Consider the following 16094-nt stretch of genomic DNA (forward strand, 5'->3'; position numbering starts at 1 on the left):
GTCAACGAAACAGCTCTCTGATCTTTGTATCCATCATAGCCTTTTTTTCAATAAGATTTGGTTTAAAAACTTGCATTTTATTTTATCTATGAAAAATAAATTCCAATTAACTACTGTTTCCAAAAAGTCAAGTTTATACACAATGAATTACTTGTGATTCCACACAAATGGTGGTTGCTTGACCAAGATATCAGCATTGCATCAAAGAAATGTATTTATTATTTTTGGTGCAGGGCACAACTCCACCCTAATAGGAGTTACTAGGTCATTAAGAATGACAACACAATTACTGTCAGGAAAAACACATGATTGTTTATGTTCAGAAGCTGAAAAAAGAACCATCATGAAGAATGAAAAGTGCAAATACAAAACATGTGCAGTTCTGACCTCAACTCTTTAAACTCAAAGTAACACAGACGAACTATGGTTGTGTTTAATGCCTACATGCATAAATAAGCAATGTCTTGCGTCCTAAATCCCTATGTAGGACATTATTTTTTCAAATATGAAAACATGGTCTCAAACATAACACTAGAAAGGCATGAACTCGAACACATTCACACATACACACCCCCACACACTGTGGTGTGCCAAAGCTCTCTGATAGAAGCAGGAAACAGGAGAATTTACCACTCTCACATGCTGAGAATGGTGATGGAGTGCATTTGAAACAGGTGGCCTTTGCTTTTCTTTTCATCTTCATTTGAGATATCCATAAGGTTAGAAGTCTCCACCTACACACACACACATGCATGTGATGTCAGTATAGCAGATGTTTTTTACCCTAATGACAAGTCATCCTACACATATTCAGTATCGAGTCTACGGTTGTCACTTCCGATTCTGTCTGACCTACTTGGTGGTAACTGGGACCCTGGACATTATCAATAGATCTATGTATGTAAATGCAGAGTTTGTGTCATAATGTAGCATGGGACCTGTGTATGTAGGTGCTAGGTACTTGCTATGTACAAAATATGGATGCACACCCAAAACAGTACATTTGCAGGCATTTCAGGCGATAGCCTATGTGTACAGACACTGAGTGAGTACTGTACCTGATTCCATTTCTTGGGTTTCTGGTGGTAAACCGACACCTTCTCCTCTCTGGGAGGTGACCTGGTAAAGAGTCTGTTGAATATCAACAATCTGTTAATTATAATAGCTACTTGGAATTAACACAATCCCTATCACATGATTACAGACGACAACCTGGAATATATAAAGTTTGAAACATGTTGAAATGACAATGAATTAGGGGTGTCACAATTCTCCAAATCCTTGATTCAATTTAGTAATCTATTTTAAAGTCACGATTTGAAATAATATTTCCACACACGTGATTTCAGAGAAGCAGCTGGTGGTTCGAGTTTGTTTGATGTGTTTTTTAAGTGGAGCAGTTTGGAGTGGAAGTTTGAGGAGATCCTGTGCCACACTTGAAGCATATTTGTTTTTGTTTTTTGTCCCCCTTGGCATGCATGCTGGACGTGACATTGTGGGTGTGGCTGCATCATCAATTCTACCTTTGATTTCAAAGTTTGAGATTGATTTCGATTGATTTTTGACTTAAAACCAAGATCGTGACACCCCTTCAATGAACCTCTTCCTGTAAACTCAATATAATCCTTTAAAATATTCACATAGTCTTGAACTATTTATGATTATAACATAGCATGGCAGTAACATTAATGGCAGAAGAAATTTGTTCAGTGTCATGGGTGAAATGTTTGTCAACTCCCTGAAATTATGGAATGTTGACATTTGTTGCAACCTTTAGTGGTCGGTCTGTCTGTGCTGTTACAACATTTCTCTGACTATGGACTTTTGATGTGTCACTAGCATCACTGTTGTTAATTTTACTTGTAGTTGGATATTGTTGAACTGCAGATAAAGCTGGTGTAAACTTGGGCTGAATTAAGGGAGAGTAAGAAAATAGTGGACTACCTTATGAGGCGATCTCTAGCATCCTGTTGAAATCCGCTGATCTTCTCTGGTGTCAAATGCAGAACCCCGTGAGGGCCCTCACAAACCAACCGGTTAATTGCTGCACGCAAGTTATTTATCTGAGAAAGAAAAACAGTTTGAGAGAATGACTGTATGAGGAGAGAGACAGGCTGAAATCAGACATTCATCATTTAATCAATACGTGACAAGCACCAATCGTCTGGGTGGTCTGCTCATCATTTTGGAAATAATTTGGTACATACCCATGTCAATATATGTTATATCTAAATATATATACGTTTATATATGTAAATGTAATTATACATTATATTTACATGTCTGTCTGAATATGAGAATGACAGAGAATGTTTGTGCTTTGTGTGTGTGTGTATGCTTTGTGTGTGTGTGTGTGAGTGTGACTCTGATTGTGTGTGTGTGTGTGAGAATGAAAGAGTACAAGGATGACTGGATTTAACAGAAACCTCAGAGATGTCGTCTGTGTCCATCTTGACATCGAAGGCGAGCTCAATGTCGTTGTCTGGCAGCAGACCCTCCGCAGACTGTAAACTGGGGCCGAGCCCACAGAGAGCCCCAGTGAAGAGTGTGCGCTCTTCATCAGTGCTAAAACGCACACGCACACACGCACACACACACACACACACACACACACACACACACACACACACACACAGGGTAAATTTGAGACTACCATGTATTTAACATTACATTTTTGGTATAATAGATGTTTTAGTTCAGGTTCACGTACAACGTGTTAAGTTTGGGAAGGAAAATACACCAGTATGCAACAAATAAAACAACAGTCTCTAAATTATGTACATCAGACTAACACATTCAAGTGTACTTCAACCCACCGTAGCTCCATGACAGGGCAGAAGATCATTGTGATGAGAGCAGGCAGGCCAGGAATGTGAGGCATCAGAGTGGTCTCCCTCAGGAGGATGCTGGAGCCTACACACACACACACACACACGTGCGTACACAGGTATGCACGCACATGAGCGCACACACACACACACACAGATAAATTGGCAATCACACAGACACAGAAAAAACACATTAACACACATTTGCAAAATAAATATGAATGCAGTTAATGACCTATGTGGATTTATGAATGCTCTTGTAAGATAAGGTACAAAGCTTTCTGCTCTGCAGAGAAGGCTCATCTGAACACAACAAGCAGTAAGCGCCTTTCTATCCATTAGCTCTTTCTTAGAACTCAGGTTTTTTGTGGTTTTTCTGACAATTTCTAACCACAGTCTGTCGTCTAAAACATATGGCAGTTGCAGACACTTACTTGGGTTGTGGATCACAACTTCACAAGTACATTTGGTTACAAGAAGACTAAGCAAAACAAGAGAACATTAGGTTATCTGAGGACAGAGAAAACAAGAGTAACAACTAGGGTATCAGTTGAAATTAAAGGGGTGGTTCAGGATTTTGGATATAGGACCTCATTTCCAAGTAAGCAAGTGTGAAATTTATCAGTGGAGACCGTTTTCAACACGTTTCATCCAGTCCTTTAAATTGCAGAGTTCGCAGGTGCTAGGCTAGCGCAAGTCAACGGTATGTGTTAAGATTGCCACTAAAAACAGTCTTACCCAAGCCGTTGACTTGCGCTAGCCTAGCACCTGCAAACTCTGCAATTAGAAGGACTGGATGAAACGTGTTGAAAACGGTCTCCACTGATAAATATCACACTTGCTTACTTGGAAATGAGGTCCTATGTCCAAAATCCTGAACCACCCCTTTAAGAGAATACGGCACCCTTCAGATGTCAGGGCTATAGCTAAAAAAACATAACTTGCTGTTACATAAAAATTTCCATTACAACAAGCATACGCCGGGTGTCATACATAAGCGCGCGCACACGCACGCACACACGCACGCACACTCGCGCACGCGCGCGCACACACACACACACACACACACACACACACACACACACACACACACACACACACCTGAGCCACTGACAGACACCGATCCTGCCACCAGCATTCTGGAGTGAGTGTACTGGGGATTCTCATTGATGGACACCTGGTTAATGCTGTCCTTTTCCAGGACAACAGACCTGGAGACAGACAAACACATTTCACAGGACGGAAATAACAGTTAACAATAATGCAGTTAACCAAGTCAGGTTGAGTGCACGTGATTCACGCATGAACATTTGGATCTTTCTTTTGGAACTTAGACATGTAGTTCCTATTCCTTTTCCTAAGAAACAAGAACCACGACAACATGTAAGCTTTTCAACCAGCAAACTCTGATCAGAGGAGAGAGTGTTCACTAGGGTTGGGTATCGTTTGAATTTGAACGATTCCAATTCCGATTTCTTATTTCGATTCCGGTTCCTAACGATTCTCGATTCCGATTTTTTTAAAGGGACACCAGGCAAGCCTTACGCTTTTTCTCTACGAAACTCCCCCTCGCTTGGTCTGAAGCTCTTTTCCTTTTCTTTGCGTCTTCCGTCAAGGGTTTTCGCTGCTTCTTCGCCGGCTCTGCCATTATACACACGATTGCAACAATCTCTAGCGTTTCGTTAGCCTGCCTCTGTGCTGTAAACTGATCCTGCTTCGGTGGGCGGGTAGGATACACCGAACTTGCAAGTGGGATATTCTTCCTACAGGCAGTTGGGGCGGGCGAGAGAGCCTTCATTCGCCCCGTAATGAGTCATTTAACCATATACCGACTTAAGAAGATGATTAATTAACACGAAAACGTTGCCTGGTGTCCCTTTAAGAGGCAGGGTCAAAAAAAGTTTAGGATATTTTAAATGAGCTAGCTAACCAACGGTCTTTCTCAGGGTATCTGCACATTTTCCAAGTGCAAATTTAAAGACTTTTAAGACCTTTTCAAGACATCTAAATGAAACTTAAGACTATACCACGGCAAAAAGATATATATGACTGTTTATGCAATATTTTTTTTTTCCTACTAATTTTAACCCCCACCCCATTTTGGATGTCTACAGTAGTTACCAAATATATTTTGGCAAAAGAAAAATAAGTGTGTGTGAATTACCTTCAAAGCTATAAATGCCCAATTTTAGGGTCTGGGCTGCTTGCTTTTGAAGCTGGCTGCACATATTTGGTTTTGCTTACTGCTGAGGCTGACTGTTCTTCACATGTGTCTGTAGTAGCCTAGGCTACTTGCCAAAGGCATGTGCACTGGACTGGATTCCCTTCAATATTTTTTTCAAAGTTAGACTAAGCTATTTACATATTTTAATAAGCCTACTTTATATAATTTACTATGTGCATCTATTGTCCAATATGCAGCACAGCAAATTAAAGTTAATCCACTGCTTTACATTTTGCATACCAGTTGTATCTAAACCAACCAAAACTTGACTGAAACATTGTAAAACCATTTTTAAATGAATTAAGAGACAGGTCCTCCTCGCATGATCCTGCTGAAAACTGCTGGTTTCATCTCAAGCACGCACGTATTATGAACGCACGCTTTTTTTTATGTAGCCAGTCGCCGACATTCAAAAAATATGCGGCTATAGTTCACCACTTTTGCGAAGTAGGCCTAGCCTACTGGGAAACGCTGGCAAGCAAGCTGCTGACAGATATTACAGGTAGGCTATTATAACTTAGACAGATATTTTCTTCCCTAGGCTAGGCCAGCAACACACGCTGGAAAGATGCAAACAGATCAACTTAACATATACAGTATTTCCTCCTGATTGCGAAGCACTTCACATAATTTGACCAGCAGTCTTCGCGTCCATAGTTTGTGAAACGATGCTGCGTCCGAGCAACGATTTTAGGAGCCAAGCGCAACTCCAAAAAGGAGAACAAATGAGCGTCCGGCTTGAGGCTGCGCCGGACGCCGTACAGGGCTTTTAAAATCCATATGTCCGGCCTAAATTCGAACGTATGGCCAACCTATCGCTCTTTCTCCCGCTCATTCTACCGTAGGCTTCCTCATTCCACGTAAGCTACCTGTATATCTCTCTGGCCTCAGCTACACCACGAAAACGTCAGGCATATTATTTTGTACATAGGCCTACTGTATTATTACCGTTTTCACACCTTTAACCACACCCGTGAAAAACATCTTCACTCTGCAACCACTACACTTCCTCCCGTAGCCTAATAGCCTAGTCACTTATACAATTGCGTTTTAATACACGAAACTGGATTGAGACATCACTCGCTCTCTTGCACTCGCTAGCGGTCCCATACGCACATTTAATACCTCTCGAAAATTCAGTTGTATTTAAGACTATTTAAGGATCCGCGGGAACCCTGCTTTCTGAATGAAATAGTCTGACCTTCTCCATGAATTTTAATTCTATGAACTATGCGCTTCTTCGTTGGTGTTCAGCCGTTTCTTCTTCAGGTCGGCGGACTGGGAATCGAAACTAGGAATCGAAATTTAAACTTTTGAACGATTCCGGGAAAATAGCAAAGATAGTCCCGGTTCCAACCAATACTCGATATTCGATACCCAAGCCTAGTGTTCACAGAGCAGGGATTCCCCCTTTCTCCAGAACAGTCTCTGCCTCAGAGGAGAGAGTGTTCACAGAGCAGGGATTCCCCTTTCTCCAGAACAGTCTCTGCCTCCGAACTAGAGCAAACTCTTTTTATTACAGTAGCTCAGAATAGCAAGAGTCATCAGTCATTAGTTTCATAACTTGTTATTTTCCTGTTAGTGCTCATCAGTTCCTCTTTATCTGTTATCAGTTTCACCACACCTGGGGTGCTCTATTTTCCAAGGAATTAAAAAAATATATTTCAGATGGAATCTGACGAATTTCCCAAACTTAAATTTTGTGGTCGAGGTAAGTGAACTCTGACCTTTCTTTGTGCTACACACTGGCCACTAATTACACCAAGCTGCCTATTGCTGAACATACACATGTACAGGAACGTACTCAATCAACCCTTCACCCCTCCGATTACCATGTATCTCTCTCTCTCACACACACACACACACACACACACACACACACTCACCTGTAGTGTGAAGTATTGCTCATGCTGTAGAACTTGACTTTATTAGGGGTGTAAGGGCCATGCACCAGGCACTGGATGGGACAAACAGATAAAGGATACAGTAGGCTAAGAATCATTCTGACACTGTCATAGCAGGCCAGTTGGCAAGCAGAAAATGTAGCTTATCAGAGAACCACAGTGGGAATTTATTTAATATAGTTAATATTTAGTATTTAATGGAATTAAAATAGTAAGGTGCAGATCCATTAAGTGTCCTTTAGGCCAGAGTGAGGAATTTGCGTTCATAAGACATTAACAGAAAACAACATTGAGCTAATGGTAACTTGGTGACAAACAAATACTTAAAAAACAAGTTATAGAGTTGACATTTTGTAGAGCATTATGCTATAGTCCGATTCATTTTCATTTCAAAGTATCTGTGTGAGTTTGGAACATTTCAATGGGAAATCCTCTAGGAACAGATTGAAAGGGTCTATAGGAAATCAATGGGGGAAAAAATAACAGAGGAGTTACATGTCTTGTGGTGTTTTTCTCTGGTGGAATGCACACTGCAGCTGGACCAACTTTGCATGTTGTCTAGACTAACTGTTCTATGTGGTGTTGTTGACCAGCATCTTGCACCTAAACCAACTTTGCATGTTGTCTGAACTGTCTGTCAGAACAGTAGGACTGAGAGTAAAGAGTAAAGAGTAAAGAGTAGTGACACCAGATGGTCAAAGGGTTCCACCATTACAACAGGCCCAGCTCAATTCTGATTGGCTGAGAGACGGTCTTGGTGAGTCTCGAGAGGGAGGCGCATTTCAGGCTCTGAGGAGCATAAAAGGCCGAGCCTGACCTTCAGCAGTTCAGATCTCATCGGGGTAGCAGCTGCATACTCTTCATCCTATTGCCTGACAGTTGAGTCTAGACATTGTTCTGAATGTATTCTCACTGCAATACGGTGAATAAAAGGATCAACAGTCTCTAAGTATCTCTCGTCTTCGTTGTCTCCATCGGACACTTGGTTCCAGAGTGCTAATTGAATCAAAGAGGTTCAGAGGTGGAATTTTCCGACACTTTGTTGGCTGATTAAAGACCAGACGTGGTACTGCATTTTGAATCCAGATAATGGTTTCACTACACAAGCAGATAGGCCAGCTAACAATGCATTGCAATAGTCCAGATGGGAAAGAACCATGGCCTGTATGTGTATGTGTAAAGGAATTATTATTATCATTGTATAAAACATCTGTGTAAACAGATATATAAATCATCTCTGTAAGCAAAAATATTATGCTGAGTTTCAAGGACACAGAGTTCGAGTTGGGACACACAGGAAAAGGCCCCCGCTTCTCTGTGTGTGTCTGTGCATGGGTTTTGAGGGAATCAAGCTGAAGGAGATAGATGTCTGGCATCCTGTTTTTCTGTGTGCATCTGTACAATAAAAGACACTGCTTTTGGGCTGCAGGTTCAGAGACTGAAGGTGAGGGGTTTCATACCTTTCACTAGCACTCTCTCCTCGTGGCGCCAAGAGTCTGTGAGCAAACCAATACTACGTGTTGTGGTTCTTGTGTCTATATGTTGAGGTAAATTCCATGACAGTATGTACATGTAAATGTGCAGTTGAGGTCCTATAACAGTCACCCTTCACTGGTAGCTTGCCCTTTGGGTTGCCTGAGCAAGTTATGCAAGTTTCCACTTCCTTGTACAATACGCCTTGTACAATAAGTGTTTTACATTTGACAATGTCAACCAAATGACAGAAGCAGCACTCAGACAGTGTACATTTGAGGCTGTTCCATACTGTAGGGCAATTTCACGCAAAACTGTCACGTCCTTAACGCCAACTAAATGCCATGGTATTATGATTATGTGAAACGTTTTTCATGTAAGTTCTACAACCAAGAAGAGTGACTGCTCAAATTTCAATTAATCGTCATTCACATCATACCATGGCAAACGTGATAGTTTTGTGTGGAATTGCCCTGTACGCAAACACAATGCAAGACTCACAAATCCCTCCTGAAGTCTAAGCAAGCCATGCAGATGTTGTGCCGCCATGGGAAATACATGACACACGTGCACTGTGCTACAAAAATTCAGACATCACATTTTGATTCACTTCACTGGTACCTTGCCCTTGGGGTTGCCTAGGCCCGTTTTGGGGTCGAGTAGCTTGTTGATGAGCAGCTTGTCCTTTTGCTTCTGTTCAGTCCAGGAGCGGCTGGCACAGCTCGGCAGATAGGTCCCGGTGGCCAGGTCCTCGTACATAGACATCAATGCCTCGTGACTTTGCTGAAAAAAGGAGCACATTTTAAATTCTATGCCTCACATTTCACCCAAAACACAATCTGGTGGAGGCTGCTATGCAAGGCATGAGCCTGCACTTTGGTGTCTTGCTCAGGAACACTACAACCAGGAGGAGCCAGAGTTCTTTTGACAATCCTAATACAACAGGCATACCCCGATGAGAGGCTGATAGCAAGTCTCTGACACTTACTTTCGACTCAAAGCTCTCAGGGGTCCGTCGGGCATGTCCCTCTTTCACCAGGATGTCGGTGACGCTGACGCTGTCGGCGATCTCGGTGGGCACCAGCAGGTCCACGCGCACCACACCATGCAGCACGGAGTAGAGCGAGGCGGCCAGCGCGCGGCCGTGCACCAGCGTGGCAAAGCGGTTGCGGGCGCGTCGGCTCCACTGCTCACCGCAGATCATCGACTGAGCCGATGGGGCAAGGAAGGCCAGACGAAACTCCAGCGCCTGAGAGATGGCGAGGGAGAGACTTCATACCTTTTTTTTTTTTTTTTTTAAACCATTGAAATAACACTGAAAAAATGTAGTACAAATTCAATTTTGTAAGTCACTTTGGACAAAAGCATCTGCTAAATTACATAAATGTAAACATAATTAATGGAGATGATCCCCTCACACTAACTCACCCCGAAATAAGTAATGTTTTGCTTTTGCTGATAGAACGCGAGAGTATTGAAATCTGAATTCATGTAGTGAATTCTTATAGTCATAAGTAGCTCAGTTCCTTATGTTTCTTATACATGTCCTTATGTTACAGTCAGAATTATGGTGAGATAGAAGAATTTAAGTCAGCTGTTCAGCGTTCTTCCACATATGACATGACTTTGTTTAACTATGTCTTTAGATTTTTTATCCCATCCTCAGCGTATGCTAAGTGATAATTCCATATTCCTCACAACACCTGCTGGCTACATCTACTAGTTGGACAAATGAGCTGTCGACTAGGCCTGCAATAATAATCAAGAATGTGGCATCATATAACACTCTTGGCCAGTCTGCCTGCACCCAAAACTGAACCCAAACAAAGAGAGATAGATAGGGAGACAGGGAAAGAGAGGGAATGAGAGTGGGAGAGAGAGAGAGAGAGAGAGAGATAGAGAGAGAGCGAGAGAGAACGAAAGAGAGAGTATGTGTGTGTGTGTGTGTGTAATGGAAAGTTTTATGTAAGAGCAAGTTTTTTAGCTATAGCCTTGACATCTGAAGGGTGATGTCTTCTATTAATTTCAACTGATACCCTAGTTGTTACCCTTGTTTTCTGTGTCCTCAGATAACCTAATGTTCTCTTGTTTTGCTTAGTCTTCTTGTAACCAAATGTACTTGTGAAGTTGTGGTCCACAACCCCAGTAACTGTCTGCAACTGCCATATGTTTTAGATGACAGACTGTGGTTAGAAATAGTCAGAAAAACCACAGAAACTGACCGGAAAAAACAACAACACTTGTTGTGTTCAACTTGTTGTGTGAGCCTTCTCTGCAGAGAATAAAGCTTTGTACCTTACCCTCGGGGTGAATTTACTTTAGGCTATAATACTAATTTCCACGGAGGAAGAAGAAGAAGGATTTATTTTTCTTCATGCTTTGGCAACACTGTATCTCAACAGTTGTACTAATAAAGCACAAGATGAAAGAAAGAGTGGATGAAGGAAAAGAAAGAGGGGGAGAGAGAAGAAAAAAATACAGAAGATGAAGATGGAAAGAGAATGTATTAGGGGGGAAACAAATTAAAAGATCCCCAGAGCTTTATTACAGATGCATAGAGATGGTGTGTTTGTGTGAGAGAGAGGGAGACAAATTATTTACCTGGAAGGGCAGCGTTTGAAGCTCTGGTGGCAACTCCCTCAAACTGTTGCTTGGCACTCTAGCAGTGTTCCCAAAGTCCAAGAAGAAAACCTACACACACACACACACACACACCAAATTAAAATGAAAGCTGTTTTGAAAAAAACTCAAGCTGGGACCAGAGCGGATGAGTGCCAGGTACGGAAGATAAGGTTCATGAGAAAGCTCAATTACATGGCACCAAAGCTATCCACAGGAGGATATGCATACCACCATTATTGTGATTCATGCTGGTAAATTGGACAATAAAATTACACTGCCAGATGCCAAACAATAAATTAGTCTGGCATCTTGTTTATGTTTCATTTCATTTATGGCCATAAATCATTATGTTTGTGATTCTAACCCTTAAAGGTGTGGGTTTTTGAACATTCTAACATAGATTCCGCTCCGGAACAACTGAAGGTTCTATGACCCAGATATTCTTTAGAACATTCATTTTCCAACATTCCTGTCACACCGGTCTTGCTCCAGTTTTGCTGTTGGTGTTGTACTGGCAGAAATGAACCTTTTTGCACCATCTCTTGTTTGTTTGGAGACTCATCTTTGATTTCATCATAGTGTTTGATGATTGTTTTTATTTGGAGTCGTAAACCTAATTTTCAGAACAAAGGACCACTGACAGTTTCCTACATTTGAAACAGCTCTTAAATAAGCTACTCTCTACAAACCAGACAGATCTGCAACTTTTAACCCTAGCGTCCATGGCCTCCTTGTGGCTGTGGAACAGAAGTGCAGCTTAGGTGAGCAACTAGACCTGACCCATCTTACTTTCTGCTTTGCTCATATACACTACACAACATTATTTAGAGTTAGGCTGTGGCTGCATGCGTGGTCTGAAATAGTGACTCTCACCCCTGTATATGATTGTACATATTTTAGGTATAAGTGAGACACGTCTGAATTCTACAGATATCTTAAATAAATATTTTGGGCAATAAAGAGAATGTGCTTAGCTTGACCTTAAATAGACCCTTTGGTTAGGCCATTGTAATGTGTCTCACTCTGTTTGTGTGTTTGTGTGTGTGTGTGTATCTGAATTGTGGAGAGGATATAAGGTGAAGGGTATTGTGTGAGGGAAGTAATGACAGGAAACGTGCATCTGTCAAGCTTCTAAGTGCATGTCTGCTGAACAACTTTGACTTATTGCCCCATTCTGTGGCTGCATCCGTGCATGTCTTTCTTACCCTGAGCAGCAGCATCTATTTGCAGCTGATTCCTCTGATTGCACGGACAGCGCAGACCCTCTGTCATCATTATTATCAGTGCCAAAGTGCATATGTCAATATGCATGCATGAATGTGTATGAATGTGCAGGTACATAATATGCATGTGTGTATGAATTGGTTTATGTGTTTGTCTACACCAAGAACATGCAGTGTCTTGGCCTTACGATAACTGCCTGCCTGCCTTATATATAGTACTGTAGAATTCTGGGGTATTCTCACTATATTCTGATGTGTTCATATGTCACTCCTGTGTGCAGTAATGGAGAAAGGTCCATACCATTGTATACAACCTTGTTTTGACCAAAAGCTAGAATAGATGTGGACACGGGTCAGGGGGATTTAGGCTTATGCCACAAACACGTAGGATTTACCAGAGGGTCATACTGCCATGTTGGTTGGAGAAATCCCCAAGGCCTCAGCCATAACATGTGCCGAATGAGATATCGTTTTGTTGTTCTGGTCCAGGGTCAGTATTTTTCCATCTGGTCATAGCCAGTTATGTGCAATGGTTGGTACCTGCCACTTTGACATAATTTACATCGAGGAAGCGACTCAAGGAGCATCTTCTGTCAGAATCCCACTTTTAATAACAACCACAACTGCAGTTTTTCTGAGGGGTATTTCACAAAACCTAGATAAGGGATTAAGCTGGGATTTTTAGGTTATCCTGGATGAATTTAGCCTTGACTTGGTTTCACAAAAGAGATGGCACATAAGTTACCATAGTGATTTATTCTCTGCACCTAGCCTGGTCCCGACCAGGCAAACAGCCAAGCTAAGTTAATTCTAATGGTAATTATGTTGTCTTATTGGTTCAGCTAGCTGTCATTCACATCAGACCTCCGTGCTAATTTTTAAGGAGCTTTATTCCATTTATAAACTATTTGCTAAATATATTTGCTGGCAAAACAAAACAGATTGTCTGCCTACTGCCATATAGTTATTATAATTTAATTGTGATAGCCTTATAATTATTAACATAGGCCTAGGTACTCTTTGTTTGCTTATTTTATTGATAGACGTTTGATGAATAGCCTACTGTAGTTGATTGGAAGTGGAGGGGCAAGTTCTCGGAGGTATTTTTAACTATAATATTAAGGTATATCATACTATGTGCATCTTTGCAGAGGCAAGCGCTTTCTTAATGACGTTGCGTACCGAGACAAGAAAGCACTCACACGTGGGTGCATACGTAAATTTGCATTCAGTTGGTCTACCACGCCTACTCCCGCTGTTTTACAGAAATAGCCATGATTCCCCATTCCAAAAAGGACAACTTTACTTCATTTTTAGTCTATATCAAAAGCGGTTGTTCACTTTGTGTGAATGACACTATTTTCCGTGGGCATTTTGGAGCAGAAACGAGAATGCGCACACATCCTGAATTACTTACACCTGGCTTGACATAGTTGCTCCTACTCATTGGATTGGCGTTAGTGAAACGAGTTTAGCTAGGATGACCAGACAACGCTATGTCAAACCTCGCTTTATCACTTATCTTGGATGTCTTAATTCTGCCTTTGTGAAATACCCCTCTGTTCAAGACTGTGTTTTGTTATTCATCATTTTACCATCTACGATAAATGAATCTAATCACCGATCCTGATCCAACCGTCAAGCCTTATTGAGACCATCTTCAATACAGACAGTAGTACTAAAACACAACACAACATTTTCTTGGGGAAACCAGACAATCCAACAGTACATAGTATATGTACTTACACAAACATCTCGATATCTCAGCACTCTAGTAGCTGTGTGTGTTATATGTATGCACATACTGTATGTATACTAACGTATGTGTATGTGGCTATCCACATGTGCTTGTGAATATTTAGAGTGTGCTACTCGACTCTGTGTACCTCCACTTCCACAGAGCTGCTGGGCACGTGCAGTATCTTGGCTCTGTAGTAGCGGGATGGGGTATCCGGCTCCTCGTCCTCACTGAAGGGGGCCAGGCACAGCAGGTTGGGGTACAGCGAGGAAGCCAGAGGCTGGAGCTCGCACGTGTTGATGGCCGCTGTCAGCTGCCGCTGCTTGGTAACGCTCACCTCGCCCGCCTGGAAGCCCCAGAAGTGACCCACCTCCATCACCTGTGAACCACGGGGTCAAAGATGACAACGTTTTACATGCTCTTACATGTAAAGGAACAAAAGTTCAAAAGCACACAGGTCTTGGTTAAGAAATAGATAAAAACAAGGTAAAATAACAGGCACAACAATAAGCACAGACCAGAGATACCTCAGCTCAGGAGGTAGGGAGTAGAAAATGAAGGAAAATGACCGCCAACATTTTTTTGTCATGGCTTTGGTACTTGGTAATATACCAAGCACATCCCCCACCATCCCCACACCAACCGAAGATGCTGACACACACACACACAGTCACCTTAGTTATGTTGACGATGAAGACCCGATTGGAGGGAAGCCTCTCTGGATCAATGAGGCTCAAGAAATCCACAGGAGACACAGTGTGGTTCAGGAAGTCCACATTGACCCTAGAAGAGAAGCGAGACAGAATTTGTGTACAGATGCATGTTTACCATTTCATATGTGTTTATTACCTTGTGTCCCATTTCCATAGTTTGGTTAAAGTCCTTTCCTGAAAGGCAACACTTGACAAACAATATCTCAATAGTTGTTCAAATAAGGCTCAAACAGTTCACTGCTCAATTATTTTCCTGTGGCTATTGTTACAGTAACCATGAGAGTAAACAGAATGTTGATTGTCATTGATTGTCTCAATATTAACAGGCCAGAGGTGTGTTCAAATTTGGCAAACAGTGGCGAACGTTCGTGGTGAACATGTTTTCTTTGAACAGTTAAATTTGAATGATTTGGTGTAAACATTCCATTGTAACGGTAATTGCATTGTTGCCTTCGTCAAACTCATGTCCAGTTCCACTGTATGTTCGCAGAGAACTACCTCCTCAGACTGTTTGCGATTGTTTGCAACTCTTCCAACTCTTGTGTATGTAAATGAGTGCGTGTGTTCACTTTTGAGTGTGGGGGTAATGAGGTGTATGTGTGTTTATGTGCATTTATGTGCGTTTGTGTGAGTGTTTGTGTGCTTGAGTATGTCTGTGTGCGTGTGTGTGTGTGTGTACACATGCATGTGTGTGTGTGTGTGCCTGCATATGTATGCATTTGTGTTTATGTGTTTGTGTGTGTGATTATGTGTGTGTGTGTGTGTGCGTGTACGCATGTGTGAGCGTATGTACGCATGTGTGTGTGTGTTTGATTGTGTATGAGTGTGTGTGCGTCGGTGTGTGTGCGCATGTGAGCGTGTGCTTATAGAAATGTAGTAAGGTCAACATAATCCTCTACTGGCAACCCTTCGCTCAACTCCACCTACATTTACAGGCCGATTAATGTACAGTCACTAAATATACACATAAATTAATTGATTGTATGCCCCCCCCCCCCCCCCCCCAAGAACGGAATTCATCTCCACCAAGTTTCACGCAGCCCGGTCTTTCAGCGTCCCGGGAATCGTTGACACAAAATTACTGAAGAAAAATTTTTTTTGCAAAAACAAATCCGGAAGAAAAAAAACTGACTAAACCTATATGACCACTGCTTTGTTAGTGCGGCGGTCATAATGACTAATTATACTTATAGTATAGTATTTTGGGTGCAGCTTTGTGTGTGTGTTGTGTCGGGTCAGACTATTTATGACCTGACTGAGACATTTTGAGGTTTTTCTGTGTCTGTCTAGGTCAAGGAGCAGCATTTTCAGCCATAGAGGGGGGAAAAGCCTGCATGCCCCAAGTGGTTGCGTTCCTATAGGAGAGTAG

General features: G+C 41.9%; 1 protein-coding gene across 1 annotated transcript in view; it reads right to left on the reverse strand.

Annotated features, from left to right (window-relative positions):
* Nucleotides 1–350: 350 nt before the first annotated feature.
* Nucleotides 351–16094, reverse strand: part of tdrd9 (tudor domain containing 9) — a 33351-nt gene continuing 17607 nt past the window's right edge. The window contains exons 24-35 of the mRNA XM_076297471.1: nt 14687–14795; nt 14167–14391; nt 11031–11120; nt 9418–9678; nt 9045–9212; nt 6939–7009; nt 3930–4039; nt 2817–2913; nt 2427–2565; nt 1945–2063; nt 1059–1131; nt 351–734 (exon numbers count right to left, since the gene is read on the reverse strand). Of these exons, the coding sequence (XP_076153586.1) occupies nt 636–734; nt 1059–1131; nt 1945–2063; nt 2427–2565; nt 2817–2913; nt 3930–4039; nt 6939–7009; nt 9045–9212; nt 9418–9678; nt 11031–11120; nt 14167–14391; nt 14687–14795 (1561 nt within the window). The 3' untranslated portion in view covers nt 351–635. The remainder of the gene's footprint in view (nt 735–1058; nt 1132–1944; nt 2064–2426; nt 2566–2816; nt 2914–3929; nt 4040–6938; nt 7010–9044; nt 9213–9417; nt 9679–11030; nt 11121–14166; nt 14392–14686; nt 14796–16094) is intronic.

The sequence above is a fragment of the Alosa pseudoharengus genome, unplaced genomic scaffold (assembly GCF_046254945.1).
Source record: "Alosa pseudoharengus isolate Yale_2024_CS ecotype anadromous, Long Island Sound unplaced genomic scaffold, YU_APseudo_1.1 YU_APseudo_1.1_scf_20, whole genome shotgun sequence".
NCBI classification, from domain to species: Eukaryota; Metazoa; Chordata; class Actinopteri; order Clupeiformes; family Clupeidae; genus Alosa; species Alosa pseudoharengus.